Source organism: Leucoraja erinacea, chromosome 5 (genome assembly GCF_028641065.1).
Source record: "Leucoraja erinacea ecotype New England chromosome 5, Leri_hhj_1, whole genome shotgun sequence".
Lineage (NCBI taxonomy): Eukaryota > Metazoa > Chordata > Chondrichthyes > Rajiformes > Rajidae > Leucoraja > Leucoraja erinaceus.
In genome coordinates, this window is record NC_073381.1 from 73,619,741 (window position 1) to 73,645,065 (window position 25,325).

At 41.5% G+C, this 25,325-nt stretch overlaps 1 protein-coding gene across 2 annotated transcripts in view; it reads left to right on the forward strand.

Annotated features, from left to right (window-relative positions):
- The window catches only part of snx17 (sorting nexin 17), a 43,522-nt gene that overhangs the window by 1,956 nt on the left and 16,241 nt on the right, over window positions 1–25,325 (forward strand). For both annotated transcript variants that reach the window (XM_055635906.1, XM_055635907.1), the window contains exons 2-7: window positions 8,512–8,586; window positions 9,801–9,918; window positions 12,416–12,480; window positions 16,717–16,827; window positions 19,271–19,361; window positions 20,338–20,425. In XM_055635906.1, coding sequence (XP_055491881.1) covers window positions 8,512–8,586; window positions 9,801–9,918; window positions 12,416–12,480; window positions 16,717–16,827; window positions 19,271–19,361; window positions 20,338–20,425 — 548 coding nt within the window. The remainder of the gene's footprint in view (window positions 1–8,511; window positions 8,587–9,800; window positions 9,919–12,415; window positions 12,481–16,716; window positions 16,828–19,270; window positions 19,362–20,337; window positions 20,426–25,325) is intronic.

Consider the following 25,325-nt stretch of genomic DNA (forward strand, 5'->3'; position numbering starts at 1 on the left):
AGAAGGTATACACCACCAGACTCGGGAACAGCTTCTACCCCTCTGTTATCAGGCTTCTGAACAGTCCTTCCATAGGCCAGGATACTGTCCAATTCACCTCTACTCCATTGAGGACATTGGACCCTTGGAACTAATGTACTATCCTACTCTGCAATGTTGCGTTCTATGTTCTGCACTCTAACTTCCCCTTTGTTTTCTCACGGACAATCTGTCTATTGTACTGGAGTATGACTTTTGTGTTTATGTATATTATCTGATTGAATAACATGCAAAACATAGTTTTGCACTGTACCTCAGTACATGTAACAATAATAAATTAAACCAAAGCAAGAAATACAAAATTTCAAGTCTATGCATCAATACCACACAAAGGTTCTATACAAGCAGCAGAGGAAACACAACTTCATCAGCCATCTCAAAATCTATAAAACCCGAGCGGGAGCAAATCATTCTCGCTATTGCTGACGCACAAATTGGAGGATTGGTAGCCTGGTAGGTTGTCAAAACAATACAACAGGGTATTGATCTATTGAAATAATGAGGAGAGAAATGGCAGATAGAGTTTAATTTGGGACAATGTGAGCATGAAGAAAATGTATTTGTAAATGGCAGGAGCCTTAGGAACACTGATGTACAGAGGGATCTTGGGATGCAGGTCCAAAGATCTCTGAATGTGGCACACAAGTGGACAGTAAAAAAAAAAAGATGTGCAGCATGCTGGACTTCAATGGCCAGGGCATTGAGTATAACATTTGGAAAGTTATGTTGCAGCTATACAAAACTTTGGCTGGGGCCCATTTGGAGTATTCTGTGTGATTCTGTCACTAAATAATAGGAAGGAGAAAATGCAGAAGAGGTTTACCATGATGTTGGCTAGAGTATTGGTTATAAGCAGAGGTTGGAGAAACTTGGATTGTTTGTTCTGGAGGGTCAGAGGCTGATGGGCGATCTAATAGAAATACATACATTTATGCAATGTATAAGATGGGGAAACATGGGTCTTTTACTCCCAGTCTGGAAATATCAAATACCTGAAGATGGGTCCAAGGTGAGAAGAGGAAACCTTAAAGGAGATTTGTGAGGTGGTAGAATCAATTATGAGAGCAACATTTAAGAGGCATTTAGACAAACACGTGAACCTGTTGGGAATGGAGGGATACCGCATGCAGGGTGATGGGATTAGTTTAATTTGGCATCATGGTTAGCAGAGACATAGTGGGCTATAGGGCTGGCTTTCATGTTATACTTTTCTAAGTTCTAAGATGGCACATAAACCAAGCTTCCTTTAAATCAGTTCCAGCCTTTTAACAGAAGGGGAGAAGGAATGACTGCATTGGGGCAAGTCTTTGATTATGTTGGCTGCTTTTTTGAGGCTACGCGATGTGTAGATGAAATCAATAGTCGGAGTATGCCCTGTCTGATGGATTGAACTGAGATCCATACATTTCTTCAATTTCTAGTGGTATTGGGCAGAGCTGTTGCCAAACGGAGCAGTGATGCAACCTTACATTTGCTTTCAATGGTGCATCTGTAGAGCTTTGTAAGACTCGTTGAAAACGTGCAGAATTTCCTCACTCCTAAGGAAATAGAGATGTTGGTTTACTTTCTTGCCTGTCACTTCATTGTGATTGGTCCAGAATAGATTGTTGGTAATATTAATGCCGAGAAACCTGAAGCTCTCAGCTATTTCTACCTCCGCTTTAAGTGATCTCCGACAGTGATTTCCAGAGTTTGGGGGATGTTGCCGTTCTACAAGGAATACTTCCTATAGTGGCTGCTTGGGCTGTATGTGGTTGGACTGTGAGAACCTGGGTATACATTAACTAGTTTAGCAGAAGTTCTAAGGATTTTCCAACAGTTTTCAAGACATAAAATACAAGTTTGAGCAATCAGAAAAACAGAACAGTAAGCACAAATATAAGCCCTTCGCCCTTCAATGTCCGTGTCGAACATGATGCCAGGCTAAACTAATCTTCTCTGATGGCATGTGGCCAATATCCCTGCATGTGCCTATTTAAAAGTCTCTTAAATGCTAATATCGTCTCTGCCTCATACTGCTGCCACCACCACCATCCCTGGCACCATGTTCTAGGCACCCACCACTCTCACCCTGCATATCTCATTGTGATAGTGTGGAAGCATGCCCTTCAGCCCAACTTTCCCATACTGGCCAACATGTCCCAATTACACAAGTCCCACCTTCCAACATTTAGTCCATATCCCTCCAAACCTGTCCTATCCATGTCCCTGTCTAGCTGCTTCTTAAATTTTGGTATAGTCCCTGTCTCAACTACCTCCTCTGGCAGCTTGTTCCATATGTCCATCACCCTTTGTGTGAAAAGGTTACCCTTCAGATTCCTATTAAACCTTTTACCCTTCACCGTTCTCGGATTCACCTACCCTGGGCAAGAGGCTGCATCTATCTGATCTATTCCTCTATGATACTATACACCTCTATAAGACCCCCTCCCCCTCATCCTCCTGTGCTCCAAGGAATAGAGTCCCAGCCTATTCAACCTCTCCCAATAGCTCAGACCCTCTAGTCCTGGGAACATCCTCGTAAATCTTCTCTGTATCCTTGTACAGAATCTGAAGAAGGGTCTCGACCCGAAACGTCACCCAGAGATGCTGCCTGTCCTGCTGAGTTACTCCAGCATTTTGTGTCTACCTTTCCAGCTTGACAACATATTTCCTATTACATGGTGCCCAGAACTGAACACAATACTCTGAATGTGGCCTCGCCAACATCTTATACCTTATAACTCCTTTAAAGGTTGGCCCTCATTTTTAGTATATGCTTCCACCCTCAGGAAAAAATATTCTGACTGCCAATATTATCTATGCCTCTCATCATTTTCTATACATTTATCAGGCCTCCCCGCAACCTCTGACGCTTCAGAATAAACAATGCAAGTTTGTCTAACCTTGTCTTATAGCTAATACCCTCAAATCCAGGCAGCGTCTTGGTTAACGCTTCAAAGGCCTCCACCTCCTTCATGTAATGGGGCGACCAGACCTGCACATATGAAGCCTGACCAAAGTTCTATATAGCTGCATCATGATTTCCTGACTCTTATACTCAATGCCCTGAACCAAGAAGGGAAGCATGCAATATGCACAGCGGCTCAGAGGAAAGCGCTCCAGAGGGCCATTGACAACGCCCAGAGGATTGTCGGCTGCCCTCTCCTTACCTTGGAGGACTTACACAGTTCCCGCTGCACCAAAAAAACCCAGAATATCATAAAGGACATTTCCCACCCCGGACACTCCCTGTTTGAACTGTTGCCGTCAGGCAGACGGTACAGATCTACAAGGACAAGGACAAACAGACTCAAAAACAGTTTTTACCCCACTGCTATAAAGGCACTAAATGTAGCCGCCAAGGAACGCAGGGGCGATACAGACTAAGGGACTGTGGTAACTGTGAAATCGACAGAAGGATGGAGGGTTGGGTGTGCATGCGTGCTGTGTTCGTGATATTTATTTAGTTGTTTATCTTTATTATTTTACCGTGTATCGTTAGCTTTTAGAAATGTTTGAATGCTGCACTGACTGGCTGACATTTTAAATTTCGTTGTACATGGTCCATGTTACAATGACAATAAAGAAACTATTCTATTCTATTCTATATGCCTTCTTTCCCAATCTACCTACTTTTAGTTACCACGTTCAGGGTTTAGGTTTATTATTGTCACATGTACCAAGGAACAGTGAAAAGCTTTGTTTTGCATGCTATCCAATCAGATAATACTGTACATAAATACAATTAAGCTGAATTTGAGTAAGTAGGAAGAATGAATGGAAAGATACAGAGTGCAGAATACAGTTCTCACCATTATTGTGCAGCTGTTCCAGGGACAAAGTCTAATACCCGCAATACAGTAGAGGAGAATCGGACTGTACCTTAGCTTATGGAAAGATCGTTGAGAAACCTGAGGGGAAAGAGCTGTTCCTGAGTATGGCGATACGTACTTTCAAGCTTCTGTACCCTGCTGGATAGGAACAGGGAGAAGAAGTAATCGGGGTGGGAGAAGTCTTTGATTATGTTGGTTGCTTTTCCAAGCCAATGCAGAGTGTAGATGGGGAGTCTGATCTGTGCGATGGGCTACATGCATACCTCTCAGCATTTTATTGTGGTCTTTGGCAGAGCTGTTCCAAAAAACAAATTGTGATGCCACCCTGTGTGCTTTCTATGTAGGAAAAAACTGCAGATGCTGGTTTAAACCGAAAATAGACACAAAAAGCTAGAGTAACTCAGTGGGCCAGGCAGCATCTCTAGAGGGAAGGAATGGGTGATGTTTCGGGTTGAGACCCTTTTTCAGACTGATCTGAATCTTGATAGCCATCAAAAAGGCTAAAAGAGACTTTTGCTCTCAACTGGAGGATGAGGCAGATGTTCAGCAGCTGTGGGAAGGTTTGCAGACCATCACTTCCTACAAGGCAAAACCAGGGGACTGCTCAAGTGACAACGAAGCATCACTCGGAGACAAGCTCAATGCGTTTCTATATGCATGCTCCGATAGGGAGAACGCTGATGTGCCTTCGCAAGCCCCCATACAATCTCAGTCACACAGGTCGACCTCAAGATCTTCAGCAAGGTGAACCCTCAGAAAGAGTCTGAACCTGATGTATACCTGGTCGTCATCTTAAAACCTGTGCAGACCAACTGGCTGGAGTGTCTGCAGACATCTTTAACCTCCCATTACCGAGGTCTGTTCTCATGTGCTTTAAAATCGCATCAATAATATAGGTGCTCAAGAAGAGCAAGGTGAAGTGCCTCAATGACTACGAAATGGTGGCACTAATCTCCGTGGTGATGACGTGCTTTGAAAGCCTGGTTATGGCATATATCAGCGCCTATCTCAACAAAACCAGGGGACTGCTCAAGTGACAACGAAGCATCACTCGGTGGGCGGCGCGACTCTCGTCAGCAGCGGCCTCTGCAGTCTGTCCGCATTTTATTATTTTCTGTCTATGTTTTTATGTAGTTTTTGTTATTTTTTGCTGGGGTGTGTGTGTGAGGTGGGAGGGTGGGGGGGAACTTTTTAAATCTCTCCCTGCACGGGAGACCCGACCTTTTCTCGTCGAGTTTCCGTTATCGTTGAGGTTGCAACGAGGAGCGGCCTCCAACAGGAAGAGACCGGGGACTCTGGTGCCGACGACTCGCCGTCGCGGGGCTGGCCGAGTCCGGAGCGGGTGGAGCGGTGGAGGAGCGCTGCTGCTGCTGCGGCCCGACCGGAGAGTCGGAGGCTTCAACTGCAGGTCTGTGGACGGCGGCACCGGGAGCCCGCGGGTCCCTGGAGGGAGACCGCTTTTCAGGGCTCTCGCAACGGCGACTTCCCCCGCCCGAGTTGCGGGGTTGAAGAGCTCCTGGAGCGGGGCCTGACATCACCGCCCCGCGCGGCTTGGAATGGCCGCGGGACTCTGCGAGCGCACGCCGGGGGCTCTAACACCAAGAACCCGGTGTGCGACCTCGCACCACCCGGCGTGGCTTTAATGACCGCGGGACAATCGCCATCGCCAGCCGGGGGCTTTGACTTTGACTCTGACATCGGGGGGGGGGGGGGGGGGGGGGGGGGGGGGGGGGGGGGGGGGGGGGGGGGGGAGTGCAGTGGAGAGATAAGTTTATTTGGCCTTCCATCACAGCAATGGGATGGATGTTTATGTAAATTATGTTGTGTCTTGGGTCTATTTGTTTGTAATGTATGGCTGCAGAAACGGCATTTCGTTTGGACCTCAAGGGGTCCAAATGACAATTAAATGTATCTTGTATCTTGTAACAAGAACCTTGCCCACTACATTTTGCCTACCGTTACAACAGGTCAATGGGGGATGCTATCTCACTGACTCTCCACTCTACATTTGACCACTTAGGCAATAAAAACACATGTCAGGCTGCTGTTCATAGATTACTGCTCAGCGTTTAATCCAATCATCCCCTCTAAACTGGTTACCCAGTTCACAGAACAGGGTCTCTGCCTCTGCAAGTGGATCCTTGACTTCCTCATAAACAGACCACAATCTGTACGAATTGGAAGCAACACTTCCTCCTTGATAACCATCAGCACAGGCAGCCTGCTCAGCCCCTGCTGTACTCGCTCTATACTCATGACTGTGTAGTCGGACAAGTTCCAACTCCATCTTCAAATTCACTGATGATGCCACCGTTATTGAACAAATTACAGATGACGATGAGTCGGTATAGGAGGGTGATCAATCGACTGACCAAATAGTGCCAAAACAACAACTTTGCTCTTAATATCAGAAAAAACAAGGAACTGATTGTTGACATTGGAAGATGAAGGTTGAGGATCCACAAACCTGCCTTCATGTGGTGGAAAGATTTAAAAACTTCAAATTCGTGGACATGCATATTTTTGAAAATCTGTCATACAGTGTGGAAACAGGCCCTTTGGGCCAACTTACCCACTCCAACCCATCTACACTAATCCCACCTGCCTGTGTTTGGCCCATATCGCTCTAAACCTGTCCTTTTCATGTACCTGTCCAAATGTTAAAAATATTGTGATATTAACTGCCTCAACCAGTTCCTTCGACAGCTGATTCCATACACACACCACCCTTGAAAATGTTATGTTGTAATTGCATTTAGAAACATTTAAAATCTTTTCTCGTTTCCCTCTCCTGTGACTTTCAATCTGAAGAAGGGTCTCGACCTGAAACATCACCCATTCCTTTTCTCCAGAGATGTTCTCTGTCCCGCTGAGTTGCTCCAGCTTTTTGTGTCTATCTGTCATTCTTGCATGTAGAAACAGTTCTTTGTGTGGTACAGTTTTAATTAAGTAGTTAATAGTTTCCCAATTTCCAGATTCATACTACTTTGATACAGAATTGTATTTGTGGCACTTGTTGCAATGGCATGACTGTACTTAAAATAATATTCTTGCATAATTTGCCTTTTGAACTATCTTGAATTTGATGTTGGTAGAAAATAAAGAGCCAACATACATTATGCTAAAACCTGTTTGTGGTACCATAATAAATTTAATAATTGGAAAATTAGAAAGCCCTTTATAATTTTGCTGATTATTTTGACCCCTTGACAGCTTTTTCTACTAAGCAATTAAGTTAACTGAAGGCATTCTGTTTCGAGCATGCTGTTCTTTAGTTTCAGCATTTGATAAGTCAGAATGTGAATAATTAACTCTGCAACCTTGAATTGTGCAAAATTTCTGAAATGAAAAATGTTGTTCCATTTAAAGTCTGCCTTCATTTATTGCAATTCAAACTATTTTGCGAATCAAGCAGCCAAAATTTCCTGTTGTATTATCAATGATTAAATAATGTATAATGAAAATATTTCAAACGGTTTGTTTAAATGGTGAAGAATTACAAGAGTGCTTAGTTATGGAAAATACAGGTAAGGGAATTCTGTGATGACATGATAATTGCTTTCCTAACAAACTTGATGTTATAGAATTTGTGTCTTAAAAACAATGGAATGGGCAGAGGTTAAGACCTGGTGAGTTTGAGTCACAGGGATAGGAAACGGATCTCTTGGCCCAACATGTACATGCCAACTAAGATCCCCATATAAGCCAGTCCTATTTTACCGTGTTTGGCCCATATCCTTTCAAACCTTTACTATTTATGTATTTGTCTTAAGATCTCAATTGTTATTAGAGCACCTACCTCAACTGCTTCCTCTGGCAACCCATTCCAGATACCCACCACACTTTCCCCTTAAACCTATGCTCTCTAGTCTCTCATGGTAGGCTAATCCAAAAGATTAATTTGCATGGATTGGTTGCTTGAGCTCCGAACCTGTTTACTCATAAAACACCCAGAATTATGGTGAATTGATGTTATTCTAGCTTGAGCTCTGTAACCAGTGGCCCTAAGCAGGAATCTGTGCTGGAGTCTTTGTTATTTGTGATTAGTATAAACAACTTGGATATAAATGGGGTGGTTATTAAGTGTGCAGATGGCACCAAAACCAGTGTTAGGTACAATAAGGAAAGCTGTCAAAGTATATACCAGGATTTAGATCAGCAACAGAAATGACAATGGAGTTTTCCATGTTGCACTTTGGGAGGTCAAAGGCAAGAGGCAAATTTACAATTAATAGCAAGACCCTTAATATCATTGTGTATGTGGGGACCAAGCCATAGCTGCCTCTCATTTGGGATCAGCATAGATTTCTTGTGCTCTTCCTATTACCACTCAGATCCTGCGTAACCTCATGCCTATATTCAAATCCTCAAAGGTTGATCATCTAAAACCTCTAAAAATCCTCTAACAACTCTCTTAGTGGAGACTTCATTCAGGGTTGTGCAGTTTTTGAAGAGATTTCTCTCCGTCTTAGTCCTGAAGGAATGAAAAATTGGACATCAGAGCTCAGTATACAGGAGTCTGAGCTTAACATACATAGTGTGGGCATGCAACATAAAGCTGAAGTTAATGTCTGACTCGCAACCTTAAATTAAAACAATGCTTGATTGTCTGATTATATTTAAATTTATTCAACAAAGTCCAATGTTACTATTGCAGGCTTACAGTATTCATGTAAATGGAGTATTGCACTGTCGCGTTCGATACAGTCAACTCTATGGACTACACGAGCAGGTGTGTTATTAGATTTAATAAAGCTTAAGGAATGTTGGTTTATATTGAGCTGTCTGCTAAATTCATAATACGAATGGCAATTCCTGTGGACTTTAATCCATTATAAATGATGGTCATATTGGGATTGAATCATGGTTTGGGATTGTTTTGGCAAATAGCAGTTAAATGTTACATGAAAAAAAATAATGGAGAGGAGTTCAGAGTTCTCAGTGTTATAATTGATGAAGATTAGTGGATTGGTTAAAGCAACAAATGGCAATTTAGCCTATATTGCGCAGGAGTAGAAGAAAGGGGAGATTTTGTTAGTTGTATAGAATGTGGTGTGGCGACTCTGGAATACTCTGCTCATTTTTTTCCCCGCTTTCCCAAAAAGTATAGCGTAGCATTGGAGGCAGCCCAATGACAATTCATAAGCCTAATTTTGGATAAGAGGATTATCCTATCAAGAGAGTGTTTACAGTTTGGTTCTGTATTCCTGTGAGTTTAGAAGAATGAGGGATGACATTATTCAAACATCAGATCCTGGGAGACTCGACGGGATAGATATTGAGATGTTTTTACTTGTGGACGATTCATTTTTGTGGACGTTCATTTTACAATGAACAAATGGGCAGTTCCAAAATAATAAAGTCATTTAAAACTTCAGTGTGTAGCAAATTCTTCTGAAGGTAGTGAATCTCTGGAAATCTCTTCCTTGGGGATGGATATCTTTTAAATGGGGATAGGATATTTGAATGATTAGGGAATTGAGTGTTATGGGATATGATACAGAAAAGGAGTTAATACCAGCATAGATCAACCATGATCATATTGAATGACAGGGCAGGCTTGAGGGGCTTGGTGGATATTCTCTTGACCTGTGTAAGTTGTTCATCTTGAGAGCAAATGATTGCCATTGATTCAGTGTCGAGTCAAGACAATATTTTTGGCAAGATACTTGCCAGATTGTCAAGTAGTGGTTTTGCATTACAAATAAGTAGAAATAATTGTAAAATTTATGAATGATTTAGCAAAAAATAGTGAACATTACATAGTTTTCTTACAGAAATTAAAATGGTGAATATTTTTGTTTAAAAAAAATTGGCAGAATCATACTGATTTGGCAAAATATTTACCAGATTTTCAGAACCAACATATTTCATTGTTTTATTCAAATAGAAATTACAAGAATATCCAAGTTTCAGTTCTCAGTAGGTGCTATATTTTGTTTTCAGCTGAGAAAGGAATATGGGAACAATGTGCTTCCTCATTTTCCTCCTAAAAAGATATTCACACTAACCACTGCAGAAGTTGAACAACGTCGCGAACAATTGGAAAAGTATATTCAGAGTGGTAAGAACATTTTATTTTTCACCTATGATTATGCCAAAATCTGTAAATATTTAAACTCTTATTCTTCATATTGTAAAGTAATGTATTTATACAATACAATACAATATTTATTCAGAGTGGTAAGAACATTTTATTTTTCACCTATGATTATGCCAAAATCTGTAAATATTTAAACTCTTATTCTTCATATTGTAAAGTAATTTATTTATACAATACAATACAATATTTATTCAATGTCATTTGAACCTCAGTGAGGCTCAAACGAAACTCTGTTTCTACAGCCATACAAACAAAACAATTCCTACAAGACACACAAACAATTCAATTTACACAAAACATCCATCACAGTGAATCTCCTCCTCGATGTGATGGAAGGCAAGTCTTTTCTCTCCCCTGTGCACCATTTCCCCCCAATGTTGAAGCCCTATGCGGGCGATGTTAAGTCCCACGGCCATTAAGGCCGCGCTGGGTGATGTACGGCCCCGCTCCAGGTCCAAATGTCACGAAGTTGGAGCCCCGGCGGGCGTTGGAATGTCCCGCGGCCATTAAAGCCGCGCCGGGCGATGTACGGCCCCGCTCCGGGTTGTTCCAACCCCGTGATACGGGCTGGAGAAGTTGCGTTGTGGGAGCTCCAAAAAGCGGTCTCCCACCTGAGCTCCCGGTATCACAGTCCACAGGCCTGCAGCAGGAGCCTCCGAGCTCCGGAGTCGGGCCGCAGCAGCGAGCCACCACCGGTCCCCACCCTCCGAGGCCGGCCAGCCGGATGGTAAGTCCGCAGCTCTGCGACTGGAGCCCCTAGGTCGTTCCGGTTGGAGGCCGCTCCACGGTGCTAGGCCCCAACGACATCGGAGACGCGACGGGGAAAAGGCCGGGTCTCCTGTGCTGGGGAGAGATTTTAAAAGTTTCCACCCCCGCCCCCCACATATACACAGTTAAAACAGTATGAAAAAAACACGACAACTACATTTAACTAGACCAAAAAATAAAAAAGACAGACGTGAGGTGCGCTGCCAACCAATATTGTTCAGAATGTAAAGATTTTTATCGCCGTTTTAAATTCCTGAGACGTTTGCCTTTGTGTCATTAAGATTCTACATTTATTCCACTTTGGTGCTCGAGCAGTAATTCCTTGCTCTCTCGTCTTTGTATATGCACACTTTTAGTTAGTTGTTGAAAACGTGTGTGCATTAATACTTGCTGTGATAAAGTCCCATTTAACTCCTCATCTCAGCTTGTAAATGTGGTTGCTATACATTTAAGTCGGATAAAATCTAATATACACATTTCAAACCTCAAGGAACATTTTCACTCAATGTTTGCAGCTGCCATAGGAACCACTAATCCTTTGTTCGAGTAAGGTTTTAAAAAATAACATGACCTGGTTGTGTAAAGATTTAATAAGCATTAATGTCAGTAATTGAGGCCAGTGCTCCTTTTTGTTAGGTTTATTATGGCCACATGCCGTGGTATAGTGCAAAGATTGTTTTGCACGCTATCCAAATCGATCAGATAATACTACATATAAATATAGTCAAGTCAAACTCATTAACAATAGATAAAGCAAAAGGGAAGATAGAGTGCAGAATATAGTTCCCAGCATTGTAGCAGTTCCACAGACAAAGTTTAATGTCTGCAATGGGATGATTTGGACAGTACCCTACCTTATGGAAGTTCCGTTCAAAAGTCTGATAACAGTGGGGAAGAAGCTGTTCCTGAGTCTAGTGGCGCATGCGTTCAAACTTCTATCATTTTTTGCTGGATGTGCGCAGGGAGAAGAAAGAATGACTGGGGGGGGGGTTGAAGAGGGAACAAGTATTTTACATTGGCTACATGTCTGAGGCTGCGAGAAGTATAGGGAGTCATTGTTGGGAGGTCTAGTCTGTGATGGACTAGGCTACGTGTGCAACATCTCTCTAAAAAATTCTTGCATCTTAGGCAGAGTTGTTCCTAAACTAAGCTGTGATGCAATCCGACAGTATGCTTTCTATGGTGTTTCTGTAGAAGTTTGTAAGAGTCATTGAAGACATGCCAAATTTTCTCAGTCTCCTCAGGAAGTAGAGGTGTTGGTGTGATTTCTTGACTGTCACTCAATGTGGTTGGACCGCGGTAGATCATTGATAATATTGACGCCAAGGAACTCTATTGAACAGGGTCGTAATAAAAGATAATTGCAAGATTATGATGCCCCAAAAATGCCAAAAATAACTTTTTGTGAATAAATTGTCTGGTTTGACCTAAGAATTTAATAGCCTATGATGGAACAAATGACTGATTATCCTTCTCTCTAGACTTTTTCCCCGACTAGTGTTGGTTTTGGCTACATAATCTTTTTTGCAGCTTCTGCAGCCTGTATATTCTATATTTCCATTGACAATTTGCTGGCTTCAAGCTAAAATAGTCATTTGTTGACCTTCCAGAGTAATCCAATCCTGAGAGTGTATGCATTTATACAACTTTTATTTAGTGGCAATTTTACTGATTCTTATCTTTGTTTTAGTGCGGCAAGATTCCTTGCTTGGCAGCAGTGAAGCGTTCAACAGCTTTCTCAGAAAAGCACAGCAGGTATGTTAATATTCATGATTTATGATCTCGTCTGCCAATCCACTTTCCTTTTGATAGGGTAATATTCTCAGCTCAGATGGTCAGATGGTTTTCAAAGAAGAATGGAATATTTTAACTTTGTCTTTATGCACATTCTCTGTTTGGAGCATTTTGCTTGTTAATTATAAGATTAGGTCATTTCTGCAACTAGTCCATCCATTCATTGGAGTCTGGAGTCAAGAATGTGGAAGTGGTAGTGCATGTCAGCACAAACGATGTTGGAAAGAAGGGGATGAATATTCTGCAGAGTGACTTTAGAGAGCTCGGAAAAATGCTGAAAAGCAGGACCTCCAGGGCGGTTATCTCCGGTTTGCTTCCAGTTCCTCGTGCTGGCGAGAGCAGGAACAGGGAGATACGGGACCTGAATGTGTGGCTGAAGAACTGGTGCAGGGGGCAGGGATTTTGATTCTTAGATCACTGGGATCTGTTTTGGAGTAAGGGGGAACTGTGCAAAAGGGACAGATTGCATCTTAACAAGTGGGGGACCAGCATTCTGGTAGGCAGGTTTGCCACTGCTACACGGGTGGTTTTAAACTGAACAAGGGGGGTGGGGTGTCAAATGGCATAGTCAAGGATGGAGTTAAAGGGAAAGAGAGTAAAGGGACACGGGAAAGGTAGCTCACAAAGGGATAGGAGAGTATGGCCAAGTGTAATAATGGGGATTGATGTGAAAGGTGAAATGCGTAACGAATTAAAAGTATTGTATATGAATGCGCAAAGTATAAGAAGTAAGTATATGAGCTTGAGGCTCAGTTAGAGGTTGGTAGATATGACATTGTGGGGATTATTGAGACGTGGATGCAGGAGGATTGAGCTTGGGAACTTAATATTCAGGGTTATACATCCTATAGAAAGGATAGGCAAGTGGGCAGAGGAGGGGGGGTAGCTCTGCTGGTGAGGGATGGAATTCAGTTCCTTGTGAGGGAAGACATGGGGACTGACGAGGTAGAGTCACTGCATTGAGTTGATCTACAGACCCCCAAAAAGTAGCCCGGATGTAGGGTGTAAGTTGCAGCAGGAGTTAAAACTGGCATGTAACAAATGTAATGCCACTATGGTGATGGGGGATTGCAATATGCAGGTAGTCTGGGAAAATCAGGTTGGTTCAGGACCCAAAGAAAGAGAGTGTGTAGAATGCCTCTGAGATGGATTCTTAGAGCAGCTTGTAATGGAGCCGACCAGAGAAAAGGTAATCCTGGATTTACTTTTGTCCAATGAACCAGATATGATAAGAGAACTCGAGGTCAAGGAATCGCTTGGAGGTAATGATCATAATATGATTAGTTTTAATCTGCAATTTGAGAAGGAGAAGGTTAAATCAGAAGTGTCAGTGATGCAGTTGAACAAAGGACTATGAAGGCATGAGAAGGGGAGCTGGCCAAGGTAGACTGGAAAGGGATCCTAGCAGGAATGACGGTGGAACAGGAATGGCAGGAATTTCTGGGCATAATCCGGAAGACGCCGGATTATTTCATTCCAAAAAGGAAGAAAGATTCTAAGGGGAGTTGGAGGCAACCGTGGCTGACAAGAGAAGTTAGGATAGAATGAAACTAAAAGAAAAGATGTATAACACAGCAATGGGTAGCCGGAAGCCAGAGGATTGGGAAACTTTCATAGGACAACAGAAGGAAACAAAACTGGCAATACGGGCTGAAAAGATGAAGTACGAAGGGAAGCTGGCCAGGAATGTAAAGAAGGACAGTAAAAGCTTTAGATATGTTATGGGGGAAAAAGAGTTGCAAAGTCAAATGTGGGTCCCTTGAAGGCAGACACGGGTGAAATTATTATAGGCAACAAGGCAGAAGAGTTGAATAGGTACTATGGACCTGTCTTCACTAAGAAAGACACAAACTATCTCCCAGATGTACTGGAGGACAGAGGATCTAAGGGGGTAGAGGAACTGAAATTGTCATTAGGCAAGAAATAGTATTAAGTAGGCTAATGGGACTGAAGGATAATAAATCCCCTGGACCTGATGGTCTGCATCCCAGGGTCCTCATGGAGGTGCCTCTAGAAATAATGGACGCATTGGTGATCATTTTCCAATATTCAATAGATTCAGGATCAGTTCCTGTGGATTGGAGGATAGCTAATGTAATCCCTCTTTTCAGAAAGGAGCGAGAGAGAAAACGGGGAATTACAGACCAGTTAGCCTGATTTCGGTGGTGGGAAAGATGCTGGAGTCAATTATTAAAGAGGCATTTGGATAGTAGTAAAGGGATTAGTCCAAGTCAACATGGATTTATGAAAGGGAAATCATGATTGACTAATCTTCTGGAATTTTTTGAGGATGTGACAAGTAAAATGGATGAAGGGGTGCCAGTGGATGTAGTGTATACAAACTTTCAAGAAGCCTTTGATGTCCTGCACGGGAGACTGGTGACTAAAATTAGAGCACATGGTATTGGGGGTAGGGTGTTGATATGGATAGAAAATTGGTTGGCAGACCGGAAGCAAAGAGTAGGAGTGAACGGGTCCTTTTCAGAATGGCAGGCAGTGGCGAGTGGAGTGCCGCAAGGCTCGGTGTTGGGGCCGTAACTGTTTACCATATATATTAATGATTTGGAAGAGGGAATTAGGAGCAACACTAGCAAGTTTGCGGATGACACAAAGCTGGGTGGCAGTGTGAACTGTGAAGAGGATGTTAGGAGGTTGCAGGATGACCTGGACAGGTTCAGTGAGTGGGCAGATGCGTAGCAGATGCAGCATAATATAGATAAATGTGAGGTTATCCACTTTGTCGGCAAAAACAAGGGGGCAGATTATTATCTCAATGGGGTTAGGTTAGGTAAGGGCAGCAGGACCTGGGCGTCCTTGTACACCGGTCACTGGCTAACAGGTACAGCAGGCAGTGAAGAAAGCTAATGGAATGTTGGCCTTTATAACAAGAGGATTTCAGTATAGGAGTAAAGACGTTCTTCTGCAGTTGTATAGGGCTCTGGTGAGACCACATCTGGGGTATTGTGTACAGTTTTGGTCTCCTAATTTGAGGAAGGACATCCTTGTGATTGAGGCAGTGCAGCGTAGGTTCACGAGATTGACCCCTGGGATGGCGGGACTGTCACATGAGGAAAGATTGAAAAGACTAGGCTTGTATTCACTGGAGTTTAGAAGGATGAGGGGGATCTTATAGAAACATATAAAATTATAAAAGGACTGGACAAGCTAGGTGCAGGAAAAATGTTCCCAATGTGGGGCAAGTCCAGAACCAGGGGCCACAGTCTTCGAAAAAAGGGGAGGTCATTTAAGACTGAGGTGAGAGAAAACTTTTTAACCCAGAGAGTTGTGAATTTATGGAATTCCCTGACACAGAGGGCAGTGGAGGCCAAGTCACTGGATGGATTTAAGAGAGAGTTAGATAGAGCTCTAGGGGCTAGTGGAGTCAAGGGATATGGGGAGAAGGCAGGCATGAGTTATTGATAGGGAACGATCATCCATGATCATAATGAATGGCTCGAAGGGCCGAATGGCCTCCTCCTGCACCTATTTTCTATGTTTCTATGTTAATTGTCACGTGTACTGAAATGAAACAATGAAATTCTTACTTGCAGCAGCAATACAGATCTTTAAACACAGTGCTCAATAGATAACAAAAAAGTTAATAAAACAAAAAAAGAATATTCGTGCAAAGCAAAATAAAAGCCCAAAGTCTCTAGTGCAACCAGGTCAATTTGAAGTTTAGTTGGTGTTTGTTGTGCTCAATAACCTGTTATTTGTTGGGAAGAAACTGTTTCTGAACCTGTAGTTTTGAAGGATAAACATTTGAAAACATCCATCTGTTAAAATATTTTGGATGTGATGTTGCAGATATCGTATTCAAAAGTTTTTAACCAGATGTTTTCAAACGTAGAAGGTTTTCAAACCGATCCATGTTCTCCATGTTACTGTGTCATTAGATGTTTTTAAATGATTGTCTTTCAACGTGATGCAGGATTATTGATTTGGTATTGTAATAAATATAGTAAATAGACTTAATAAACTGTGCAGATTAGTAGTTTACTATTCGCTGAGATAAAGTCCAGTGGCATTGTTCTGACTCGCAAATTTAATTGCGGACTTAAACTGATTTGAATATACCATTTTATATATAAAATGATCGCTTAATTACCAATCAATAAGAGCTTAGATAATTAGTGTTTTTTAAACAAAAATATATGGAATCTATTCTTTATTGTTTTAACTCTTTGTAACTTTTAGGAAACTCAACAGATTCCAACACAAGAAGTACAGCTGGATGTCTATCTGTCCAATGGGCAGAAAGTGAAAGTCAATATTTTCAGCTCTGATCAGACTGAAGATGTGTTAGAGGTAAGAATTCTTACAAAATTTAGTCACTTCAGAATAAATAATTTGGATCTTATCTATATTTGCAAAGTGTATTCAATGTGATATCCTAAAAAAATAAACATTTGCTTAGAAATATTTTTAAGCATCTTTTCTGTGTTTGTAGCTCATGAAACTGCAAGTAATTTCTGTACCTCCCTAATATTTTAATTTTGAAAATTAATAAAAACCCAAGATTGTTCTTCTGTTACATCTGCAGTGTTGCCATGATCAAGCTTATAGTTATTCCTTGTAAATGCAGATATGGTTAAGTTATGATAAATAGAGCATTTATTGTCATGTGTGGCATCAAATAAAGAACCTATTTTTCAAAAATCTTAATGCTGCCCATTCTGCTGCTCCAACATCGAGCAAGATCAAGTCTTTTTATTCTACTTCAACAAGCATTCAGTAAGACAAAGGCTGATCTTTTACTGCAGTATCACACAGTTGTACTAATCTTATCTTTGATTCCCATAAATCTATAAAAATGTCAAATCTCATCCATCCATAGCCTCCTTGGGAGGGAATTACAAAGATTTATTGGTCTTTTGTGTTGGAAACCTCTCATCACAGTCCAGAGTGGCTTAATTATTTTGAGACTGCTCTTGGATAGGCACGCCATCCATGGAGAAACATTAACTCTGCCTCCACCCTTAAAAATGTTGTATGTTTCAGTTAGATCGTCTCTCATTCTTCCAAACAGTTTAATCTACAACCAGCACACCGTACCGGGAGTAAATCTAGTGAACCTTTGCTGCACTGCCTCTATCATAATCATATCCATCCTTATACCAGACACACCGACCGGGCTTGTATACAAAATTTCAGGTGCAGTTTCAAAATGGGATGAAGACATATTTTTAACTAAATCCTTTTGTAGTAAAGGCCAAAATACAATTTGGTTTCCTAATTGCTAATTGAATTGCACATTGACTTTGATTGACGTACAAGGATACTTGCGTCCTTATGAGCATCGGCAATATTTGGTCTGTCATATTTAAAAAGAAGATGTAATGTGTTGCTACTGAAGAGGATGAAGTTATACTTCTTCTGTTGTGATCCTTTTTCATTCACTCTCCTCTCTTTGTCCTCATTGCAGACCATGCAGCTACGTAGCTATATATCATTTGGTTCAATGGTTCTTTATTGTCATGTTTGCAGATCTGTAAACTGTGATATTACTCTTAATCCCTTTGTCCAAATCATTGGCATAAATCGTGAAAAACTGCACAGTCATCTGGCCATAACTCTCAATCTGAAAACGATCTGATTATTTCTACTATTTTCTATTTGTTGGCTATTTCTCAATCCATTCCATCATAGTCACGTCAGGTTTGTCATGTGTATAAGATGAGCACAAATACTGTGAGTTACAGTAAAAAAAGGTTGCAGCAACACCACACATACATAGACTCAGCCAACATAAAAACACAATTTATTTTCACAACAATGAAAAGAAACAGACTGCAAAACAAGCCAGTGTTAAATCACCATTAGAAAACAAGTTCACGGAGGTAATCTGGTGCCAAGGTAGGATTAGGGTTGCGTTGGTCAATTCAAGAACCTGATGATTGTAGGGAATTATCTGCCCATGAACCTCGTGCTTTGGACTTCAGACTTGCTGTCTGACAGTAGAAACAGTAGTTGGCATGGTGGAGATGGATTATACTTTGAAGGATACTCCCATCCTGAGGCAGCGCACTTGTATAGATGCTTTCGATACTGGGGAGGAACTGTGCCTGTGATGGTCTGGAGTGTGTCCGCCACTCTCTATAGACTCTTGCGTTCCTGTGCATTAGAATTGTTCTACCAGGCCATGATACAACCAATCACAATACTTTCTGCAGTCTATCCCCCAAAGTTGGTTATAGTACATGGAGACTTTCAGAGAAAGTTGCGTCACTGGTATGTCTTTTGTGATTGCAGCACAATTTGAAATTTGAGCCATATTACCTACAATATAATATTCTCCAGTTTTGTATAATAATCTCTTTGTGGCACCTTATCTAGACTGTCTGAGCCCAAATTCATGTTAAATTATTAAATTATTCCGTTAATTTTCTAATTTCCTTCTGTATGCCTGGAGGATAATATGAGCAGTATTTTAAGCCTTTAAGGTGTTGTGTAATGTATTCTGCATCATTCTAGTGATTTTGTTTTTAATTATCAAAGTTCCATAGTTAGTTCAAATGTAGTTTATTGCTTTGATCACTGATAAATACAGAAGAGGCCTTGAGACCAATTAAAAATTCTTCATTCAGAATCTTGTTTCCTTTGTGCATCTTGCAGTCTAGTTTTTATTACCATTGCTCTGTCCTTACTTAATTTATTCACTGAGTTTGGTGTATTCACTTACAGGCATTTGGAATTGTTCCAGTATCTTGATTTAACAGAAATATTCTAACATTTTATATCATTCTTAAAGGCAGTTGCAGCAAAACTAGATCTCCCTGATGACCTAGTCGGATACTTCAGCCTTTTCCTTATTCGAGAAGGATGTGACGGTGGCTGTTCTTGTAAGTTTATTGATTAAATTCCAAGTTTGAATGTCCTTTTGCTCTTAATTGTGGGGCATGGAGTGACACAAAAATTAAACACACAAAATTAATACTAGAGTGTACGCTTCTCCCCCACCCCTCCCAATATTACCAAAAAAACTGACCAGAAACTGAGAGCACCAGTTTTATTGTGTAAGTAATTAAGCAAATGGATTTGCTTCATCAGTAATTGCAACACTATCTTTCGCCTCCCTCCAGATTCAATTTTCAGTTCCAATTGAAAGTGATAACACGTGGTCTTTTCCTGCCAGCTGTACAAGCTCTGCATGAAATGATTGGGAACTCTTATGTGTACAATCTTATTCTACCTGGCTTTAAGATGAGCAGTGTGAAAAGTTGTTCCATGCTATGTCGTGGACTTTGAATGCAAATAGAAAAAAGCAAATATTTAATTAGACTTCCAGAAATGTTCTGGGTTTTTTTTTTAAAAGGCAACTTCACAGATTTCACAACCAGGCACAGCAGTAGTGTTATTCTATTTGGCAGTTTAAAAGTGTTTATAATTGTTATTAATATAGTTATTGTATTGAATATAATATGATGGCTGTAAAAAGACCTGTGTCCTTCAGGTGCAAAGGTTTATGGGTTGCACCTGACTGGATGTATTTTCGTATTGCTTCATTATTGGTTAGTCATTCTACTAAAATGTCATCCAGAACTCCAAATTCATTTATGTCATTCTTCCACCCACTGCCCCTTTGTCCTTCCTTAACCTCCATGCTTTCATCTTTCCTTGTTCCCATTTGCCCTATAAATCATTATGGTCTGTAATCTGACGTTGACTAGTAAGAAATATACATAGAAATCGGATGGAAGGATCAAATACATAATGTGAGAAATGAAGAGCTATGATGGTCAATTGAAATAAATATATTGTTTTAAACTATATAATTTTGGTATTAACTTCAGCTTTATGAATTATTGTGTTACTCAGTTGTACGAAAACTGCAGGAGTTTGAACTGCCCTATATTTCGGTCACAAGCTTGAAGAATGCAGAATACAAAATAGTGCTACGAAAGAGGTAAAGCATGTCTTATTTTAAATTCTACGGATAATTAAACTGACTTATAAAAATCTTCGGGCCTATTAAAGTTTAATAATTTGCTGCCATCTGAGGAAGGAGTTTTGAATTTTAAATGTTGTGTTGTAACTACTTGGGTTAGGCACCATCTGTGGCAAGCAAACCATTTTTTTGGCTGGGCGATCTTCCATCAGAACTGGGAAAAGTTCGAAATTGATTGGAATTCAAAAAGCTGCAGAGTAGACAATAGACAATAGGTGCAGCAGTAGGCCATTCGGCCCTTTGAACCAGCACCTCCATTCAATGTGATCATGGCTAATCATCCCCAATCAGTACCCCGTTCCTGCCTTCTCCCCATATCCCCAGACTCCGCTATTTTTAAGAGCCCTATCTAGCTCTCTCGAAAGCATCCAGAGAACCTGCCTCCGCCGCCCTCTGAGGCAGAGAATTCCACAGGCTCACCACTCTCTGTGAGGAAAAAGTGTTTCCTAGTCTTCGTTCTAAATGGCTTACTCCTTATTCTTAAACTTGGCCCCTGGTTCTGGACTCCCCCAACATCGGGAACATGTTTCCTGCCTCTAGTGTGTCCAGACCTTTAACAATCTTATATGTTTCCAATGAGATACTCTCTCATCTAGAGTGTACAAGCCCAGCTGCTCCATTCTCTCAGCATATGACAGTCCCACCATCCCGGGAATTAACCTTGTAAACCTACGCTGCACTCCCTCAATAGCAAGAATGTCCTTCCTCAAATTAGGTGACCAAAACTGCACACAATACTCCAGGTGTGGTCTCACTGGGGTTCTGTACAACTGCAGAAGGACCTCTTTGCTCCTATATTCGATTCCTCTTGTTATAAAGGCCAACATGTCATTTGCTTTCTTCACTGCCTGCTGTACCTGCATGCTTACTTCCATAGACTGATGTACAAGGACCCCCAGATCCCGTTGTACTTCCCCTCTTCCCAACGACGCCATTTAGATAGTAATCTGCCTTCCTGTTTTTGCTACCAAAGTGGATAACCTCACATTTATCCACATTAAACTTCATCTGCCCTCTCCCCCAACCTGTCCAAGTCACCCTGCATTCTCATAGCATCATCCTCACAGTTCGCACTGCCACCCAGCTTAGTGTCATCTGCAAATTTGCTAATGTTATTCCCTTCGTCCAAATCATTGATGTATATTGTAAATAGCTACGGTCCCAGCACCGAGCCTTGTGGTACCCCACTAGTCACTGCTTGCCATGCTGAAAGGGACCCGTTAATCCCAACTCTTTGTTTCCTGTCTGCCAACCACTTCTCTATCCATGTCAGCACTCTGCCCCCAATACCATGTGCCCTAATTTTGCCCACTAATCTCCTATGTGGGACCTTATCAAATGCTTTCTGAAAGACCAGGTACACTACATCCACGATTTCTAGAGCCACTTCCTTAAGTACCCTGGGATGCAGACCATCAGGCTCTGGGGATTTATCAGCCTTCTGTCCCATCAGTATCCAATACCATTTCCTGCCTAATGTGGATTTCCTTCAGTTCCTCCGTCACCCCAGATCCTCTAGCCACTACTATATCAGGAAGATTGTTTGTGTTCTCCTTAGTGAAGATAGATCCAAAGTACCTGTTCAACTCGTCTGTCATTTCCTTGTCCTCCATAAAAATTCACCTTTTTCGGTCTTCAAGTGTCCAACGTTGGTCTTAACTAATTCTTTCCTCTTCACATACCTGAAGAAGCTTTTACTATCCTGCTTTATATTCTTGGCTAGTAGTGGAAGAGGTTTAGCAAACAATGGATGTCTCTGTATTACAGCAGAGATCAAAGGCGACTGACCAATACATGTGTGGTGAGGGTGCTGACGATGGTTGGTAAAAGCTTTTCAATTGCATCTAGTCTTTTTAGGGGGAGGGGGGGGGATATTAACAGGAAATGAATATAAATAGGAAATGAATATAGAGCAAAGAGAAGAAAAAGACCATGCTAGAATTGTTAGATGCAAAACGCTATCGTTTTGGAAATCTGAAATCGAGGATCTCGGTTATAGTGAATGGATCTGATGATGCCACATTGGCTCGCACCACCTCCTCAGCCTGGATTTAACGCCACCGCCAGCACACGAAGTGCACCAGCGAGCCCTTCTTCAACCACCACACGGCTCCGGTTGATGTGGCTGTTGCAGTTCAAATTGTAGTCCCTGGGGACTCCGCTTTCTTCGGGCTGCTGGGATATGCTTGTGGAGCTCATCCTAGGGCTCCCTTCCCTCTCACCAATTGCAGGTTCTTTCTGTTGACCATCGAGTTGTCCACTCTGCCTCTTTCTAACCCCCCCCCCCCGCTCCCACATCATCCTCCTCCCCCAGAGTCTCCTACAGACTCCACCTTGGAAGATATTGGCGACTGCAGAGGAGGATGCGGAGCGGAAAGCAACAGGTGAGGGAGCTCAACGGTGCCACAGGCCCAATTGTAACATGTGACCGATATTGCATGTTGGAAGATGTTTTTGCATGACTAATATTAGTCAATTATTTGGATTTTTGGATGAAATGATAACTGATACTTCTCAAAAGTAATCAATTTGATTTAGTTTTGCTTGTAAACCTTTTTCTAAGTATCTTAAAATAAAACTTTATTGTACATTTTTCCCACTTTATAAGACTAAATACTGATTTAGTCTGGGGGGCCATGATGCCATATTAACCTAACTTCATCTGCCCACGCATGATCCATAGATCTCCTGCATGTGCCTATCCAAATGCCTCTTAAATGTTACTATCATATCCACTCATCAGCCAAAAGTCTGTAGCTTCCTTTTGCTCTGGTATTTTATTTCATTCTTCACGTGTTTAAATTATAATGTTTTTTTAATTGTCTACTACATATCGTGTTACATAGAAACATAGAAATCAGGTGCAGGAGTAGGCCATTCGGCCCTTCGAGCCTGCACCGCCATTCAATATGATCATGGCTGATCATCCAACTCAGTATCCCGTACCTACCTTCTCTCCATACCCCCTGATCCCCTTAGCCACAAGGGCAACATCTAACTCCCTCTTAAATATAGCCAATGAACTGGCCTCAACTACCCTCTGTGGCAGAGAGTTCCAGAGATTCACCACTCTCTGTGTGAAAAAAGTTATTCTCATCTCGGTTTTAAAGGATTTCCCCCTTATCCTTAAGCTGTGACCCCATGTCCTGGACTTCCCTAACTTCGGGAACAATCTTCCTGCATCTAGCCTGTCCAACCCCTTAAGAATTTTGTAAGTTTCTATCAGATCCCCTCTCAATCTCCTAAATTCTAGAGAGTATAAACCAAGTCTATCCAGTCTTTCTTCATAAGACAGTCCTGACATCCCAGGAATCAGTCTGGTGAACTGTCTCTGCACTCCCTCTATGGCAATAATGTCCTTCCTCAGATTTGGAGACCAAAACTGTACGCAATACTCCAGGTGTGGTCTCACCAAGACCCTGTACAACTGCAGTAGAACCTCCCTGCTCCTATACTCAAATCCTTTTGCAATGAAAGCTAACATACCATTCGCTTTCTTTACTGCCTGCTGCACCTGCATGCCTACCTTCAATGACTGGTGTACCATGACACCCAGGTCTCGCTGCATCTCCCCCTTTCCCAATCGGCCACCATTTAGATAATAGTCTGCTTTCCCGTTTTTTCCACCAAAATGGATAACCTCACATTTATCCACATTATACTGCATCTGCCAAACATTGGCCCACTCACCCAGCCTATCCAAGTCACCTTGCAGTCTCCTAGCATCCTCCTCACAGCTAACACTGCCCCCCAGCTTAGTGTCATCCGCAAACTTGGAGATTACTTGGAGATGTTGTTACTTGTGAGCAAAGCACCAAGGCAAATTCCTTGTATGTATACATATTTGGCTAATAATATTTATTCAATTCAATTTTGTCATGTAAACAGTAAAATTAGTTAAAAGATACACTCTCTTCTCTAATATGAGTTCTTAATTTAAATAAGTACATTTGTGAGAAAGAATATATTCCCTTTCTGATGAGAGAAACAAGAGACATTGAGCAGTAGTTACGAACAGAACATCATACATGAATAGGACCTTTAGCACACCATCTGGGGGGCCATGATACCATATTAACCTAACTCCATCTGCCCACGCATGATCCATAACTCTCCTGCATGTGCCTATCCAAATGCTTCTTAAATGTTATTATCATATCTGCTTTCACCACAGCATATTCCTGGAACAGTTCATTCTTTGTTTTAAAAACATCTTGCTTCACACGTTCCCTCACCTACCTTAAAGCCTTGCTTTGAATATTTGACATTTTCACCTGGGGAAAAGGACTGGCTTTCCACCCTATACGGGCCTCATAATTGTATATGATTGTACAGTTTAATGACATTCGTAAATCCCAGTTGAGCCATTATAGGAAATGGTTCAGTTATTATTGAATGGGAACACAATAATTTCCTGCAGCTAAAGAGATATATTCATGATGGTTAACCGTACTTCCAAGTTTTTGTTCTCTAATCATTGTTTTGACTTTATCTTGCTGAAACAAAAAACTGATATTACGCAATTGAAAACTAACTGCAACATTTTATTTTTGTGTTTGTTAATTTATTATAGGTGAGTATTGATTTATTAGCTGTTGGATTTCTAACAAATACTACCAAATGCTGCCAAGAGTTTCAAAGTGTGTAATGGTTACTCATTAGTATTTAGTTGGTAAAGGTAGCATAAGAACAAACTTAACTACTGGACTGAAGAAGGGTCTGAACATGGGTTTCGACCAAAAATGGCACTTATTCCTTTTTTCCAGAGATGAAGCCTGACACGCTGAGTTACTCCAGCATTTTGTATCTATCATAACTATTGGACAATATTGATGTGAAATGCATGTAATTAACTTTG